Raw genomic sequence first — 16,575 nt, 5'->3', positions numbered from 1 at the left:
TTATAGTAGAGAAAAACATTAGGTATTACAGCTACAAAAATCATAATAGGGACAAAAAAGTAGTCTTGCACAAATCTTAAATTCTAAAGATCTTTCACCAGCCAAGTAGCCATCACTTCGATGTTTACATGAATATCAATTATTAAGGGTGTTTTCTAATTAACTGTTTGCAAAAGCATTAACTATTCGAAACACTAAAGATTGTCTTATTCAGGCATAGATGACCTTAGACGTATTTGGAATTTTGGGGTTTTGATGCTCTTCAACGTTATACTTTTTTTGGCTTTATAACTATTTTGTTATTAGCCTCACTGATAAGTCTTATATAGACAAACCGCACGTCCTACATATCAAATTGTAAGCCTGGTACCTTTGATAACTATTTAATCATTATTTAGAAATATAAACAGGTTGCATGTATTGCACTACTTAAAACTGAATAACTTCCCGGTTTGTAAGGATGCATTACGTTTTGGTTAAGTTGTCGCATGAACAAATAGATATAAAAACAAAAATTCCCAAATATAAAGAATCAAATTTCAAACATAATTTAAACCTATCAAATTGGTTTTTTTTCGCCATGTTATCTATTCTTATCCTTGTGATAACATTTTATCGGTTTCCACACTACTGACTTCCTTATATGTTTTTTTTTTCTTGGCGTGTGATAGTTTACAATGAATACATTGCGGAAAACTGTACCCAGCTACATCAATTTTAACTTTCAACCTTTCATGTCAGTTATAGTTTGAGTTTTAAAGGTGACATTTCATACAGAGTTTGGTATTTTTGATATTTTGCTTTTGTCATACTGCAAATGGATTAGCTGTATTTGTCATAACCTTAATCTGACACCATTCACGATCCTTATTCCTATACGCTTTCTTAATTTGTTCTGATTATTGTATAATAATGTATTCCTTTTCTGCAACTTTCCAGAAATAATAGCTCTCTCCCTTGGCTCTCATGCTTTCTGCTACCACTCGCGACCAATGTTCAGTAAAAGTAAATGATTTATATTAATCAATATTCATCTAGCGTAATTATACATAACCAATATGCCAATTGCATTTATACTAACATTTCAATCTGTATTAGAATGAGTCTGCACCATACTAATTTTCAAAATTTTAACGGTTTCCTGTGATCATCATACACAAAATGAATGTGTTATTTTCTACATTGGCTAGGGAAATAGAGGGAGAGTTGAGATCTCATGGACATGTTTAAGCCCGTCGCAAATTTGCACCTGTCCCAAGTCTCTGGCCTTTGCTCGTCTTGTATGATTTCTAATTTTTGTTTCTTGTGTATAATTCGGAGTTAAGTATGACGTCCAATATCACTGTACTATAATACATATTTTTCTAAGGGGCCAGCTAAAGGATGCCTACGGGTGCGGGAGGTTCTATTTACATTGAAGACCCATTGGTGGATTTCGGCTGTTGTTTGCTCTATGGTCGGGATGTTGTCGGTTTGTACTGTTAGTCAACTATATGTTTAATTTATGTGTGATACTTTTGAAAAAAAATAAATCATTATTATCATGCTTTTCCTTTTAAAATGGAAAAATGATCGACAAAAATCATTTTTTGTTCTTCGCCTTTCACACAAATTCAAATTGTTATTTTTCTAGTCAATAAAATTGAGAAAGGAAATGGGGAATGTGTCAAACCGACAACATCCCGACCATAGAGCAGACAACAGCCGAAGGTCACCAATGGGTCTTCAATGTAGATATAAACTCCCGCACCCGTAGGCATCCTTCAACTGACCCCTTAGAAAAATATGTATACTAGTACAGAGATAATGGACGTCATACTAAACTCCGAATATACACAAAAAACAAAAAATAAAATCATACAAGACTGAATTAAACATATAGTTGACCACCCAAAGATATTAAATTAGGCATATCACCTTAAGCTTGAAAGCGTTTGCAGCCTATATGTATTTATAGTTTGCATTTACGTTCGCAAATGCAACGTGATTTTATAACAAAGCAAGAAAATAGATACTAAGTTAACACGCCTACCTCTTGATTAGATCAATATATTGTAAATTGATATTGTTCGATTTTTTTCTATTCGTGAATAGCATAGCCCTCTCTTTGAATATCATAACAGGCAATCAATATTGATCAATTTCAATATATCGAAACTTGTATATATCGAAATTTGTATATAATGATTTATTTGATCTTAAACTATATAAAAGACGGAAGCGTACACATTGAAGCATATCCCACATCGAACTTATATACGTTTTGATTCAATATACAATTCCATCTTTTAAAAACAAGATTGATATGTAAAATTTGTTTTTCGCATTTCTGCAATTTATGGTTTTTCCATTGATGTCCAAGGGAAAATACCCGAGAATACAAAATGCCTTAAAACAACGTGGACAAGGTATGGCGAATGAAGAGCAAGTAACCAATGCCTTGTATGACTGAAAAATATAACTTGAATAATATCTGTTTTGACATTTTATAACTGTTTCAATAACCGAAATCAAGAAAAATGTATCACGCAAAACCTTTTTTCATACCACGTACGTATCGTTCTAGTATCACTATATCAGTCTAAATTTTAACATACCTTGATGGTTATAGTGCAGTCAGGATTCTACTTCGTCAAAATTATCTCCTCATTACGGCAGTTAATTTTTAAAATTGTAGAAATGGAAACTATTGTAGAAATGACGCGCTGCCACTTTTTTTCATGGAAACCGATAAGTTTATCCACATTGCATCGATACGATCCCTATATGTCAGTTGTATTTTTAAGGGCAAATGTATCAACTAGCTAATGAGCATCAGTTAATGATCTTGTCTGCATTGATTCAACTTGAAACTTTTGTCTGATCGGTTGTTTGGTAGAATTTTCAAAAAATCAAAATCATTTAAAAAAATTCTTATGAAATATTTCGTGGAAGGGCAGACTATGCATTTTCTACATCCAACTTGGAAGATACTCATGACGTCGACCTGATATATAATTGTTCTGCTAAACTATGTACTAGATGAATTGAAAACTTATGCAAATGAGGTTTTCAAAATAAAACACTTCGTAATTTAGAAGAAAATTGTCATGTTATTTGTTTCTATTAATTTTTTATAATGTTGTAAACATTACTGTAAGCATTTATCGCCGTGTCTTACAAAAAGCTTCGATTCTTATGTTCTATTTCAACTGGGGTTCCTCCTGAGTGGATGTCAATCATAATGTATCAAAACAATAAAAGGAAGACAAATTAAGGCAAATACCGTTTAGCAATATGATTGGCACAAAGGGAATTTCAGACGGGTATATGTATTTCAGAATGCTGAACTTCAAACTGTTAGTGACAATACTGGTTCAGTATATTGTGCTGCATTGTTCAATTCAAAATAATAATGTGATTTGATTTTCCATTTGATACCAAGAATATATAGGAACATCTATTCAATCAATTGGGAAATAAATTAAACCTCGTAGAATGACTCGCTCAAACTGAATTGCGGAATGGTGTGGAGCGTCGATATAAAAGTAAGAAGATGTGGTATGATTGGCAACAATACAACTCTCCTCCTGACCAAATGAAGTAGACGTCTATTTTATGAAATACTTGATTATAGTAAAAAAAAGTAAGGAAGTATTATCGCTAGGAACTACCGTGATAACTTTCTTAATAGAATTTCACAAAAAATTTAAAGGAACAAAATATCCCCTTGAACAATGCTTTTCAAATTTGTAAAGATCGTTAACCGCAATTTAGAAATATGACAAGATCAATATACTATTTTAAAACCCAATTACTTAACAGATTGTTTTGATTAAATACATTTCGGTTAATGATCATTGTCGTTTACAAATGAATGAAGAATGAAAAGTCCTAAACCCATAAACATCAAATTTCAAACATAAATTAAACATATACTATTGTAAATCTTCCGCCATCATACGTTCATCCATTCTTGTGATAATATTAAACAAATTATTGGTTTTCAAACGACTGTCTGTATTTTTGATTTGTTTCAAAGGATAAATAAAAGACACTTGTATTCTCCTGAGCATTTTTTTTTATTTAACACCATGAAAGTTTAGTGTAAGTTATAGATATGACATTTCATATCATGAATAGATTACCGTAGCAGCATACCCTTTGTCTGCATCTCTCCTATATCCCTATCCTCATCCGGTTTCTCATTTCTTTCTGACTACTGTTCTTTTGGATGATAAAGTCGATGTTCTTATTGCTCTATTTCTCGGCTTCGCATGGTTTCTGATACCACTTATTAAGGAAATTGTTCACTAAATTTAAATCTTGATAAATATTTATCTTTCATAATTAAGGATAAACAAAAAGCCACTAGTATTAATATTGACCTTATATTCCTTATTCGAGGGTTCTGTATCAAAGTGAATTTCAGACGTTTTCAGTCACGTTTTATCGTCTGAATGCGTTTATGACTGGAGAATAATTAATTTGGATAAGTGTAAATGACGAAGAAGAAACAATAATATTTTCAAAATTAAGACATAAACATAACAACAACAAAATACAATATCCCAGAGTAGACACCCATATTTCATTTTAAATGGAACTCTTGAAAACTGAGAAAACAATATTTAATGTCATGTGTAAGCACTATTTTTTTTTTATTATAATCGGAAATATGAATATCTCTTTCTCCCTTTTTTCAATATTGAACAAGATCTATACAACACATTTAAATGCCATTTCGGGTTTTTCAGAACCTGGTGGGCGACGGAATCATACTTATCGAAGCATATACCACATCTGTTTTATTTGGATTTATCGTTTTCCCGGACGTTTGTCGACCATATTTTAGGTAATTTGTTTCTCGTCTTAGTTCTTATCTGTTTTTATTATATACCATTGTAAAGAGGCTTACTACAGTTTGTAACACATATCATGCAGACGATGAAAATGTCTGCAGTTTTAATGGCAATGTGTCGATGTATACTGCTAGTAGGTGAGTTAATTTTTTTTATTATAAATAGTGGAAATGGGCTGTTATTTACAAAATTCTCTGAGGATAAAATGTTTATATTCCTGACTAATTTGATTCCCGTAATTGTGTTTTCACCTTTTTATAACTTTGCTTAAAGTAGACAAAGATTTCGATATTATCAAAGGAGAACAATGAATGATTGTTGATTGGTGGTGTTCAATTCGACTTTTAGCATTCTTGACTTATCATGACTTATCGTTGCGTAACATTGGTATTGCTTGAAGATGAGAGAGTACTTGAAAAGAAACTCCGACCTGAATCAGGAAACAAGGAAGTCACTCCTAGTCAAATACGTTTTGAGTCGAACGCACCGACCACGAGTAGGATTTGATTCTACAATGTCTGTGTTAAATCATACCACATCATAATTCCGTCATGTTACCGTTTGAAGCTTTCAAGTATCATTTTCAAAAACATCATACAAGATAAATATTTGTATAGTTCTTTTTAAAATGAGAGTAATTGGTGGTCTTTTGAATAAGAAATAATTAAGTTGCGCCTATTAAAAGTCGAAATAAATTACGAATCATTGAAACTGCTAGTGGTAAAATCAATTAGAAATGTTTGAAAGCAAATCGACAAATGCAAGGAAATTTGGTAAATAATTTTAAAACTAAGAATAATGTAAACATTTAAATGACTGGCTTGTAAAGAAATTCATATTTACATTTATGAAATTGATATAAACAAATGCTCATGAAATTATTGAGTGATGATACTTAATTAGAATATTGAATTTAGGTACAATTATTATTTTCATTTGATATTGCGAAACGAACACCAACTACACTGTTTATCAAAGAACATTTAACAAGTAAACGTATGTGTGACAAACATATTACCTTTTGATTCGTAAAAATCAGACAGTTTAATGCGGAACAACAGTTTAGTAAACAGTTATTGGTTTAAAAACTACTTTTTCATCAAATTATAATGTGGCGTTCTGGGTATCAGATTTTGAGTCCCAAGGGTTTTTAAAAAAAAATTAGATTTGCACCTTTTCGTTTACGAAATTGAAACAAAGATAATAAAAAGATTTATCTGTTTATACTATTTAATATCTTTCCTATGCAACTTAATTTGAAAACAAACGTATGTACATCATGAATCGGGTACACCCTTTTATATTCATATTTGTGCTATTCAACAGTTGTATGCTTTATACGTATACAACAAAGACAAATACCATGTAACAGCTCTTCATATTATAATATTTGCTTACTTTGAGGTATTGTCGTCATTTTTAAAATAAAAAAAAAACACTTTAAAAGACTAAAATATGTGTCAAATGAAATACGTTAAGACTGTCTGCTTGTCATGTTTTGGATTTTTTGTCAGATTTTTGGAATCCTCTGGTTTTATCCATCTTAATGCCTTAAAAAAAAATCCCCATGAACCCCCATTTTTTATTTATAAATATTTTACATTTATAATTATAAGTCATTTATAAAAGTCTTATATAACTTCATTTATTTTTTAATAGTATTTGAGAACTTTAACTGGTCAATAATAAATCTATAAAAAATCAAGAGAGATTATTTTCCCGCCAAAATTCCAATGGCTAAAATTCGAAAACAAGCACATTGACCCCTATATTTTTTTTGCTTTTTCGATTCCTCAATTCATTCCCTATCGATACATACTAGTTTTATGAAAAGTTATTCTGAAACTGAGTAGCGAACATCCTTAAGTTTGTTATTTGTTATCAGAACAGAAAAGGTGTATTTGAATTACAAAGAATGAGATAGAGGTCGAAATAATGCATAATATATTTCTATGAAAAAGTAGTTTAGAAACCAATAATTGTTTACTGATAAGTTGGGATTTGGTTACATTGAATAAGAGGGATTGACCTCAATATATAACAGGAATTGACTTCAATATATAACAGGAATTGACTTCAATATATAACAGGAATTGACTTCAATATATAACAGGAATTGACTTCAATATAAATTATAACGGAAATGTCGTCAAAAGTAATATTAAATCCTAAAACTTGCATATGAAGCCTCGACATATTTAACATGGAAAATAAGGGAAAGATGTTTGAGAAAACAGACCACTGAAAACGTATACTTTTGATTGCAGGAAAAAGGTTATGGTTTGTTTTTTTCCGTGCAATATATATTATGTTGTACAACATAACAAACAATTCTGAAAAAAGACATTTTGAGACTTGAAGTTGTCATCGTTTTTCTCCGCTTCAATATCGCCATCCCGTGTGAAGCAGAGCCAATTCCATTCACGGTGCGCTCTATTCGTGCTTTAAATGAGCTATCGTGAATTAAAAGAAGGTTCCTTGCTACAAAACATAATAAATAAACTCATCACACATTCCTTTTAAAGTAACATTATTTAGGTTATCTTTCCTTATATGGAAATAATTGAATTTTACCAAAAATATTCTGATTTTGAAAAGAACAGTAAGTTGCAAAAATATGATAAAACACACATTATTCTACATCAAAATAAAAACAATAATTTCTTATTGATAACATTCGTCTCTGAAAATTTGTAATTTTCATATAAGACTTATATGTAACAATCAAGATAGCGGTAGACCTCCGAACTATCTAAAGTCTTTATATAATTTATTACAAATTAAACAAATTGAGTGCACAGACGTATAAAACCAGTCGATATAGGATTTTTTCAATTGATTGTGTTCTAAGAATAAATTATCTGTTTTAATCATCCTGTATTTTAGAACTTTAAAGAAATACCCTATCGAACAACATATATATTTATTTATTCTAATGATAAACATATTTTATGATATTGTTTTTGTTTCTACTTCTGCAGGTTTTATAAAGGCCACATGCAGTACAATAAACAATCAGAATGTCAACCTCATAGATTGTTCTAGGAAAAATTTAACATCAATGCCTGTTTTCCTGCACATTTCTACAACCCAACTTAATCTTCGTGGAAATTATTTACAAGCAGTTCCCGCATGGTCTTTTCAGAAATCGAAACACCTAAAACGCTTAGATCTGTCAAATAATTTACTGAGGCTAATTGAACAGGGAGCATTCGCTGGACTAGCCGAACTCACATATCTAAACCTAAGAACTAATAAATTAGCATCAAATTCTCTTCATGAGAAAATATTTCAAGATTTGATCTCGCTTCAGTATTTAGGAATAAATGATAATCTTTTCCACGACGAATATACATTTTTGCAGGTTGAAATATCTCAAATAAGGTCATTGACTACGCTAGGAATTGACCTTCGAGGACGACATCAAATAGATAAATGTCTTTGTAATTTAACAAAGTTAAAGGATCTTAAAATTTTTGGAATGCACAGGGGAGCATACTTAGACAATTCATTTAAAGAATTTAAGTGTCTAAAAATAGAAGCATTGTCACTTGATCGGGTGGTTTCCCTAGCACCAGATACTTTAATTTCTTTTCAAACATTAAAGACACTGAGAATAAATATTATGTCAGGGCTAGCTAATTACGACACTATCGGCAGTATATTTAAATCTTTGAAGATTTTCAAAGGTAAAAATATGACAGAAATAAGCATCACTAATAATCCACATATTTACGGGTTTGTGTTAGGCCATAAACATTTCGCAGTTCTTCAAGAAATATGCCTACAAAAGTTAAATTTGATGGGTGATAGTATACTTGGCATAAAGTTGGGACCATTTTTAAAATATGGATATACAGAGAATTGTTTAGAAGAATTGAATATTGATTTAATGTTCGACAGCAGGGATAATTATGTTTTTGCATTTTGTGCATTTAAACATTTGAAAATAATCAGAATTCCACATGTGATATCAAGAGACAAAAGAGTAAAAAGATCGAGTGAAAATGACATTTCTTACTCATTTTGCCTTCCAAAAACCTTAGAACAATTGGACTTCTATTCTCACGTAAGATTATATAATAGAAGGAGAATTGCGAATCTAACTATTATCAACGCGTCAAATTTAAAAATTGTAAATATGGCTAACATAACACTCCGAGATTGCGATGGTACGTTTCATGGAATGGAAAATTTAGAGCATTTGGATATTTCAGGATTTATTTGCAAAGTTTTGAGCGTTAATCTTCTGGAACATTTTCCTAAACTGATAAATCTCATTGCACAAGATTCTTATCTTGGAATTGGTTTGAATTCCCTAAAAAATGCCTCCGAATTTCTTAAGATGAATTTAGATTTACAAAACATTGACCTGACGAAAAATTATATAAATTCTCTACCTAATGACTTATTTCATCATCCTTTTAGACAAAAACTTTCGATCATATTGGACAAAAACAACTTACAAGCGTTACCAAACTTTCTGTCGAAACCGAATACCATTAAACAAATCAGTCTAAAATACAATAGATTTTCGTGTCTTAGTGATGACAATATGGCCTTACTGAACATAATAAAACCTTCACGTGTCTTTCTTCGTGGAAATCCGATTGAATGTTCATGTAATACCTTACGTTTTCTAAAATGGGTGAACCGTTCAGGATTTATAAGTGATGTTAATGAAATTGAATGCGTCCTCCAAAATGGGACCATTTCAATTTTGTCTCATTTTTTGCAAAATCTTCAAACATATGAAATCAGTTGCCAAACGGAATTATGGATAACGTTTGCAAGTTGCATTACTTCTTTCACATTTTTGGCATTAATCTTTGGAATAGTATACTATCGCTACCGATTTGCATTTGAATATTTCTTTCTGAGAGTTAAAATGAAACTTAGGCATTACCAGCCTCTTCTCGAAGAGTTCAGTTATGATGCGTTTATCTCATACAGTCATTACGACAAAACTTGGGTAAAAACTCTCCACGACAGGTTGCAGACGAAAGGATTTAGTTTCTGTTTAGATGATAAGGATTTCTTGGTTGGAGTGGATATTGCTGAGTGTGTCGTTAAAGCTATCAATTCAAGCAGGAAAGTTATATTCGTTATCACTGAGGATTTCCTAAAGAGTAGCTGGGGCACGTACGAAGTAGAAATGACTAGAATGCATGCCTTCCGAGAGGGTCGTGAATCAATGGTTGTTGTTATACTAAAGGATGACATTAAAAAAGACAAACTTCCCAAAGCCTTGAAAGAAATCTGGTATAAGGTCGTCTGCATTATATGGCCATCCGATTCCGATACTCCGTATCATTCAGAGGACATTTTCTACGAGAAACTATCTATAGCATTATCAGACGGTCGTACACAAATGTGTGAGAATAAGTGATGATAACACTTCAGTATAAAAGCTCAGCATTGCAGTTATACAATGTTTAGATGAATTAACAAAGTCAATACACGCTTTACGGAACGAAGCAACAGGTTGAAATGTTTGATTTATTTAATGAACTTTTATGACTTTTGTATTTGTACATGTTGTATAACAAATAATCATTTTCCGTACATCATTCCGACTTGCCTAATGTTTGTTTTAATAAGTTTCAGAAATTCTGGAAATGCATTTATAATTAAAAACGTACGACAGACACGTGATACCGCTTAATTGTGTATGAGAACTGTATTATATTACAAAACATTACAATAAAGTTTAGAGTAAATCTAGTTTCACATATTCAAGAAACACGGATAATGTAAATGGTTATCAATAGAATAAAAATAATACATTTAAATTATTCTGTCATATTATAACGCTTTGCCGATGCTTCGCAAGTCTTAATCCACTGCGTGAGTCCTAATGAATAACATCATATACTCTAAACAGTCAGAATCATATGTATGCACATCCCTTGCCTATAACCAATTAAACATGTAATAAGTTATAAAATTAACAAAATAGATACTTGCTGTTACTAAAGATTCACAGATATATATAAAAAGGAGATGTGGTATGCTTGCCAACGAGAAAACTCTCCATAAAAGACCTTATTACACAGAAATTAACAACTTTATGTTACCCTACGGCCTTCAACAAAGAACAGAGCAAATACTGCATTGTTGGGTATGTTCCGGACCATATGAGTATTTGGACCATACGCGTATGGTCATGACCATATGGGTATATACTCATATGGTCGACCATACGCGTATGGTCGGACCATACGCGTATGGTCGGGGTAATTAACACTCGGTTACAGTTTACTTTTAATACTTCTAAACTCTTCATATGGTATGACCGTTCATTCAAAAGACGCTATCATATAGGAAATTTTATCATTATATTATAATAATAAATAGATAAGCTAAATAAAAATAAGAAGTTCACATAGTTAATTTTACTTAATTGTCAAATTTAAAGTAAACACATTTTATACCGATGGCCATTACCGATGGTCATTACCGATTTGTTATTACAAGTAAATGGCAATATGTCGACTAAAAAATTAAATTCCAAAAACTTCTTAATGAACTGTTACATAAGAAGTCACTGGAAAGTAGCATACGATATTTGAGATCTAGAGCTTCTTAAAAACACCGTTGACATCAGAATTGCCTCGGTATCACTATACGCAGCTGCAACAAAGGCTTGTTTTTCACTCGCAAACAAAATGTGTAAATGAAAAAGATCGTGCACAAATTTCTAGCAAATGCAAAAAAGGTATGATACAGTGTGGAAGTGAATGTCATCCAAGCCTACATGAACGAATGTAACTAACGTGAAAACTAACTATGGCATCAATATTAAATTTTTACGTAGTTTTTTGGATTATGAAATAAAAAAATTGTCAAGTTTTTAACCATCACTGTTTTTTAGATATTTTTTTTGTATTATTGAAACGTTTTTAATGTAATTTGAAAAAAATATATATACCTATATGGTCCAAATACTCATATGGACCGGCCTGTTAATAACCAAACGAGTATCATACTCATATGGTCCGAACATACGCGTACGGTCGGACCATACGCGTACGGTCGGACCATACGCGTATGGTCGGACCATATGAGTATACGCATATGGTCATGACCATACGCGTATGGTCCAAATACTCATATGGTCCGGAACAGGTATAATAAAAAACGTAAAACATTTCAAACGAGAAAACTACCGCCCTAAATTATCTATATACCATTTTTCACAGAATTCTGATAGAATCAAATTCATATCGCGCTTCATACTAAAAATGTGCGCACATTCAACGTTTTACACCCCTATGACAATAACAAAAGAAGCACCTAATTCCGAAAATACCATTTCTATACTATAACTGTGAAATTACGAGAAAATAAGTATTCGTTTAAGGTTGTCTCGGAAAGAAGGCCAGTTGTCGACGTCTATTTGTTTCTCGGAAAAGAGGTTCAACCCCCTAAATCAAATTAGAAAAAAATCTTTATCTACTCCAACTTTCTATATCCTTAATTCCGTCAGGATCAAATATTGATACATGTTTTCCAAAAGAAATGATATTTCAGAATATAATTTTTATTAGCAATTATCTTGTAGAATATTTCATCGACTAATTTCACAAAAGAATGTGTGTTTCATAACACAGAGTTACATCATCATACATGTTGCATTTTATTGAGAACTTTCTGAATTCCAGGGCCAAAGAGTTTTAGACTTCAATATAATGTTTTTAATAATTATAAACAAACAAATAAGGAAGTGCATGTACACACCATATGAAACGCGATAACTTCCTGATTCATATTTTCACTGAAGGTAACCTTTGAATTCCTTTATAGTGATACCAATCAAAATATCGCTTTCCACAAAGCTTTAAATGTTAACACTTCATTTATACTTTTTAAATACTTCCGAAATTGAAATTAGGTAACATATCATTGCGGGTGATCATGAACAAAAACGAAAAATCACACAATGTACATAACGGGTTGAATTTTAAAAATTACATTTGTATGTTGTAATTCTTCCGCAGTAAAGTCGATTTTTTATCATGGGATTAAATCATAATAAGTTATCATTTTTCCACCTACTGACTTGTTTACGCTTTTTTGTCTGATTCCAAATGTTGTACGTGTTTCAAAATGTTAAGGTGGCTCGGCCCTTTACCAATGCGCATATTTTAACTACCATCATGTTTCCTACGACGAGTGCCTTGGAAACGGTCGCTTTCAGGGGTCTTCTCAAAAATAGCTTTGACGACCTTGGAACGCGGGCGTGTATGAAAGCACCCTTGACGATGTAAACAAGTGATGTTCTTCAAAACAGGAAATACGAACGGTCAGAAATTCAGAGTGCTTTCTTCATTTTTCGCATAAATGTCTAAAAGGAGAGAAGTAAACATGATTTAATTATATTAAAATAAATTTAAAAAAGAATATACAAATACTGACAAAGTCACATGGATGACATCGACGGTGCTGCTTCGCTCCAAAAACGCATTCTCATCTTACACGGTCGCCCCTTGGGTCCGTTTGTACCATATTTTGAATTCACTAAATACCGATTGAATATTAAATGATGTCTTGGAGATTTATTTTTTAAAATGTTTTGCCAATGACGCAATGATTAACTATAAACAAATGATAGCGATGTAAACAACTGCATGTCATCGTACAGCTTTCAAACACGTCAGGTAAAACCCGTATACATTTTAGTATGCTTTAAAGGCATCGGGGCGGGTACTTTTTCAAGCTATCCGTTTCGGTCCTACTAAAAAGCGCCCGAGAGCGCTCGGGGGAAAAACGCCCGGAGAAGGGAAATAAGCGCCCGGAGGAGAAAATTATAAATTAAAATAAAATTTAATAACATTTTTTTTTCTTTAAATATAAATAAGAGTATATAGAAAAATCATGAACGATATTGTCCTCGATCAAAATGTATATTTTGTTATTTAAAAATAATCAGTGTCGGAGGTGTAATATTTTCGCAACTGCGTGGTGAACACTTTCTTATTTAGATACTGATACAGTTTTATTATATCTTTTTATAAAGCTAAAACTGTTCCAATGGCTATGATTATCAGGGTTTTAATGCAAATTTTAAATTTACACCAAACTCTGCTCTTTATCCCCGTGTTTTAACTACTGTACATGTATAATACTGCTTTATTTGCTGATTTATTATGTGTAACTCTTATAATTTTGATTAAATTAATACTTATCTGTGAGTGACATGAATTTAAGTTTGTTTTTTTTACATGATGATATCGGGGTTTTTTTTCATGTCTTTTGACGTCTTACATTTTATAAATCTTCCGCATTAACTGTGATCCAGTATTATCTGTCTTTCGAAATAGTATTCATATATTATTGTTAAAATTGAATCATTCATACTTGTTTTTGTGCTTTATGACAATTGTCTATTAACTGAATTTGGAAATAACTTGTCTAAAATTTTAAAAAAATCAATGTTCATAACTGATTTCATCGACACAAAGTTGTCTTATGCTAATCAACTATTTTTTTATATATTCCCCGGGCGCTTTTTCTTTTCCCTGGGCGCTATTTTTTCTTCTCCGGATGCTTTTTCTTTTCCACGGGCGCCTTTTCTTCATCCGGGCGCTCCCGGGCGCAATTTAGTAGGACCCATTCGTTTGCACTATGTGTCCGTTTGGCGTTTTATAACAGTTTGTTTCTGTAATAAATCTCTTTAATATCTTTATTTCAAATTATTTTTAGGAGTTAATTCCCGATTATTTGAACAAGCCAATTTTCTAATAGACTTAATACTTGAAAGGCACACCTTACATTTTCATTTAAAGATTTGTTAATTACCTTATCAATAATTGAGCGCGAACATCATCTGATAAACTTTCTCGTATCACAATTCCATGATTTCCTGACCACTAGAATCAGTCCAATAATCTAAGACCTCGGGACCAAGGTTTTCTATTTTATGATTACTTATTTTGCTAATTGTTATTTTGTTGATTTGCAATTTTCTGTTGTATCTATCAATATGTCAACCGAGTTCAAATTTAAAAAAAAGAAACATCATTAAGTGAATCAGAGCAAGTGTTAGTATTATAATAGACTAATGGATCCAGCAATTTATTTCACAAAAATAATTATTTGTTTTCCTGCAGAAATAAAAGGACACTTCAATAATTGGCTGGTTTCCGCCTTTTCATGAATATGAAAATTGATCAATCACGGCGGACCCAGCCATTTTAAAAGGGGGTTCCGAATCCAGTACAAAAAGGGGGATGTTCCAACTATATTTTCCCATTCAAAAGCAATGATCGTCCAAAAAAGGGGGCTTCACCCCCGGGAACCCTCCCCTGGATCCACCACTGTCAAAAGTAACCGGGACTGACCTAGTATTCCGACCTATGATATAATTCCCCAATACTGCATGCTTTGCGGAGGACCGCAAAGTTTTTGGTTTCACCATGTCGGGGGTTTTCTAGGAACACCTGCAGCGTTTCGGGCAGTCACAAACACTACTACAGACTTTATATATAAAAAAAATCTTTTATACTATAACTAGGTTCAGGAAAAGTTTGGATGGTAATTTTAAAACTCCGCCCAGTACACAGGAACGCTATATTAGCCGGGCAGATTTATATCTATGAGGTCTTAATTAATATGTGTTTAATTAATAATAGGTTTGTTTTATGTGTTTTTGTTTTCCTTTAAGAACACATAAAATATTTTTTAATAATTAAATTTGATTGATTATATCATGTATATAGTCAATTTCTGAACAAAAAATAATGAAAATGAAACTAAAAAAAAATGGAACCACATATGTATGATATATATTAATACATGTACCTGTGACAATAATGCTTCTATTGGTACCAGGTTGCTTAAAACCAATCCAAAATGACCCAAAAATATTTTTTTTTAAATGTAGTTTTAAATACAATACATGTATACAGCTAAAAATCTTAAACGACAAATACTTATGGCCACACTCTGTATACATATGTTTAACCCTAAAACTACTATTACTAGACCTGATGAAATTTCTGTATACCAAACAGAATTTTGGGGCTAGTTGTAAACAAATTGTTTATTTGTGATTGGTCAAAGATGAATCCTTCAAAAAGATGTATTGCCTCCTACTGTAAGGGTTATCATTTACAAATTAGGCCATTTTTTTCATATTCCCAAAAAAAACAAACAAGTCAATCAAACCCCTTAACTGATTATTTGAGGGGGTGGACAGGAGAATGAGGGATCAGAGAAAGGGGTTATCTTGGAAATACATTTTGTCATTTTAATTTGGCCTTGGAACAAGGAGATGGAAGTATTGAAGTAAGAGGGAAAACATTTTAGGGTACAAAGGAAGGGAAATATAGTTAGGGCAAGGGAGTAGAAACTGTCCGAGGGAAGTTATAGGGTACCCCACATACAAATTATGACCCTAACTTGGCTACGAAATTAGATTTTATAAATGATGATTAAAAAAGACTTATTCATTGAAACTAACAGTAGCGTAAAAATGACAGTTGTGGTGCATCATAGTAGATATGTCATCCCCTCCTCTTCGTCCGTTTGCAGACGGATATTTTTCAAAACGGGCCAGACATGTTTACAACTTTGTCAGTAAAGGGTAAAAATACTAAAATAAACACATAAATAAGATACCAGCTATAACGATTAAACATGGAACAGAAATTGAGCCCGTGCAAGATCTCAGTCGCAGTAATTTTCAACAGTAGCGAGTATTTTGAGACAGCCCCCAAGTTTGTACTTTTCG

General features: G+C 32.0%; 1 protein-coding gene across 1 annotated transcript; it reads left to right on the top strand.

The window, feature by feature from the left end:
- The first annotated feature begins 9,729 nt into the window (after positions 1 to 9,729).
- On the top strand, positions 9,730 to 10,230 carry LOC134727601 (toll-like receptor 2). The gene has a single exon (XM_063591981.1). The coding sequence runs from the start codon at positions 9,730 to 9,732 to the stop codon at positions 10,228 to 10,230; it is 501 nt and encodes a 166-aa protein (XP_063448051.1).
- The last annotated feature ends 6,345 nt before the right edge of the window (positions 10,231 to 16,575 follow it).

This window comes from Mytilus trossulus, chromosome 8 (genome assembly GCF_036588685.1).
Source record: "Mytilus trossulus isolate FHL-02 chromosome 8, PNRI_Mtr1.1.1.hap1, whole genome shotgun sequence".
NCBI classification, from domain to species: domain Eukaryota; kingdom Metazoa; phylum Mollusca; class Bivalvia; order Mytilida; family Mytilidae; genus Mytilus; species Mytilus trossulus.
Note: the sequence above shows the minus strand (reverse complement) of the source record. Positions and strands in the feature narration are given on the sequence as shown.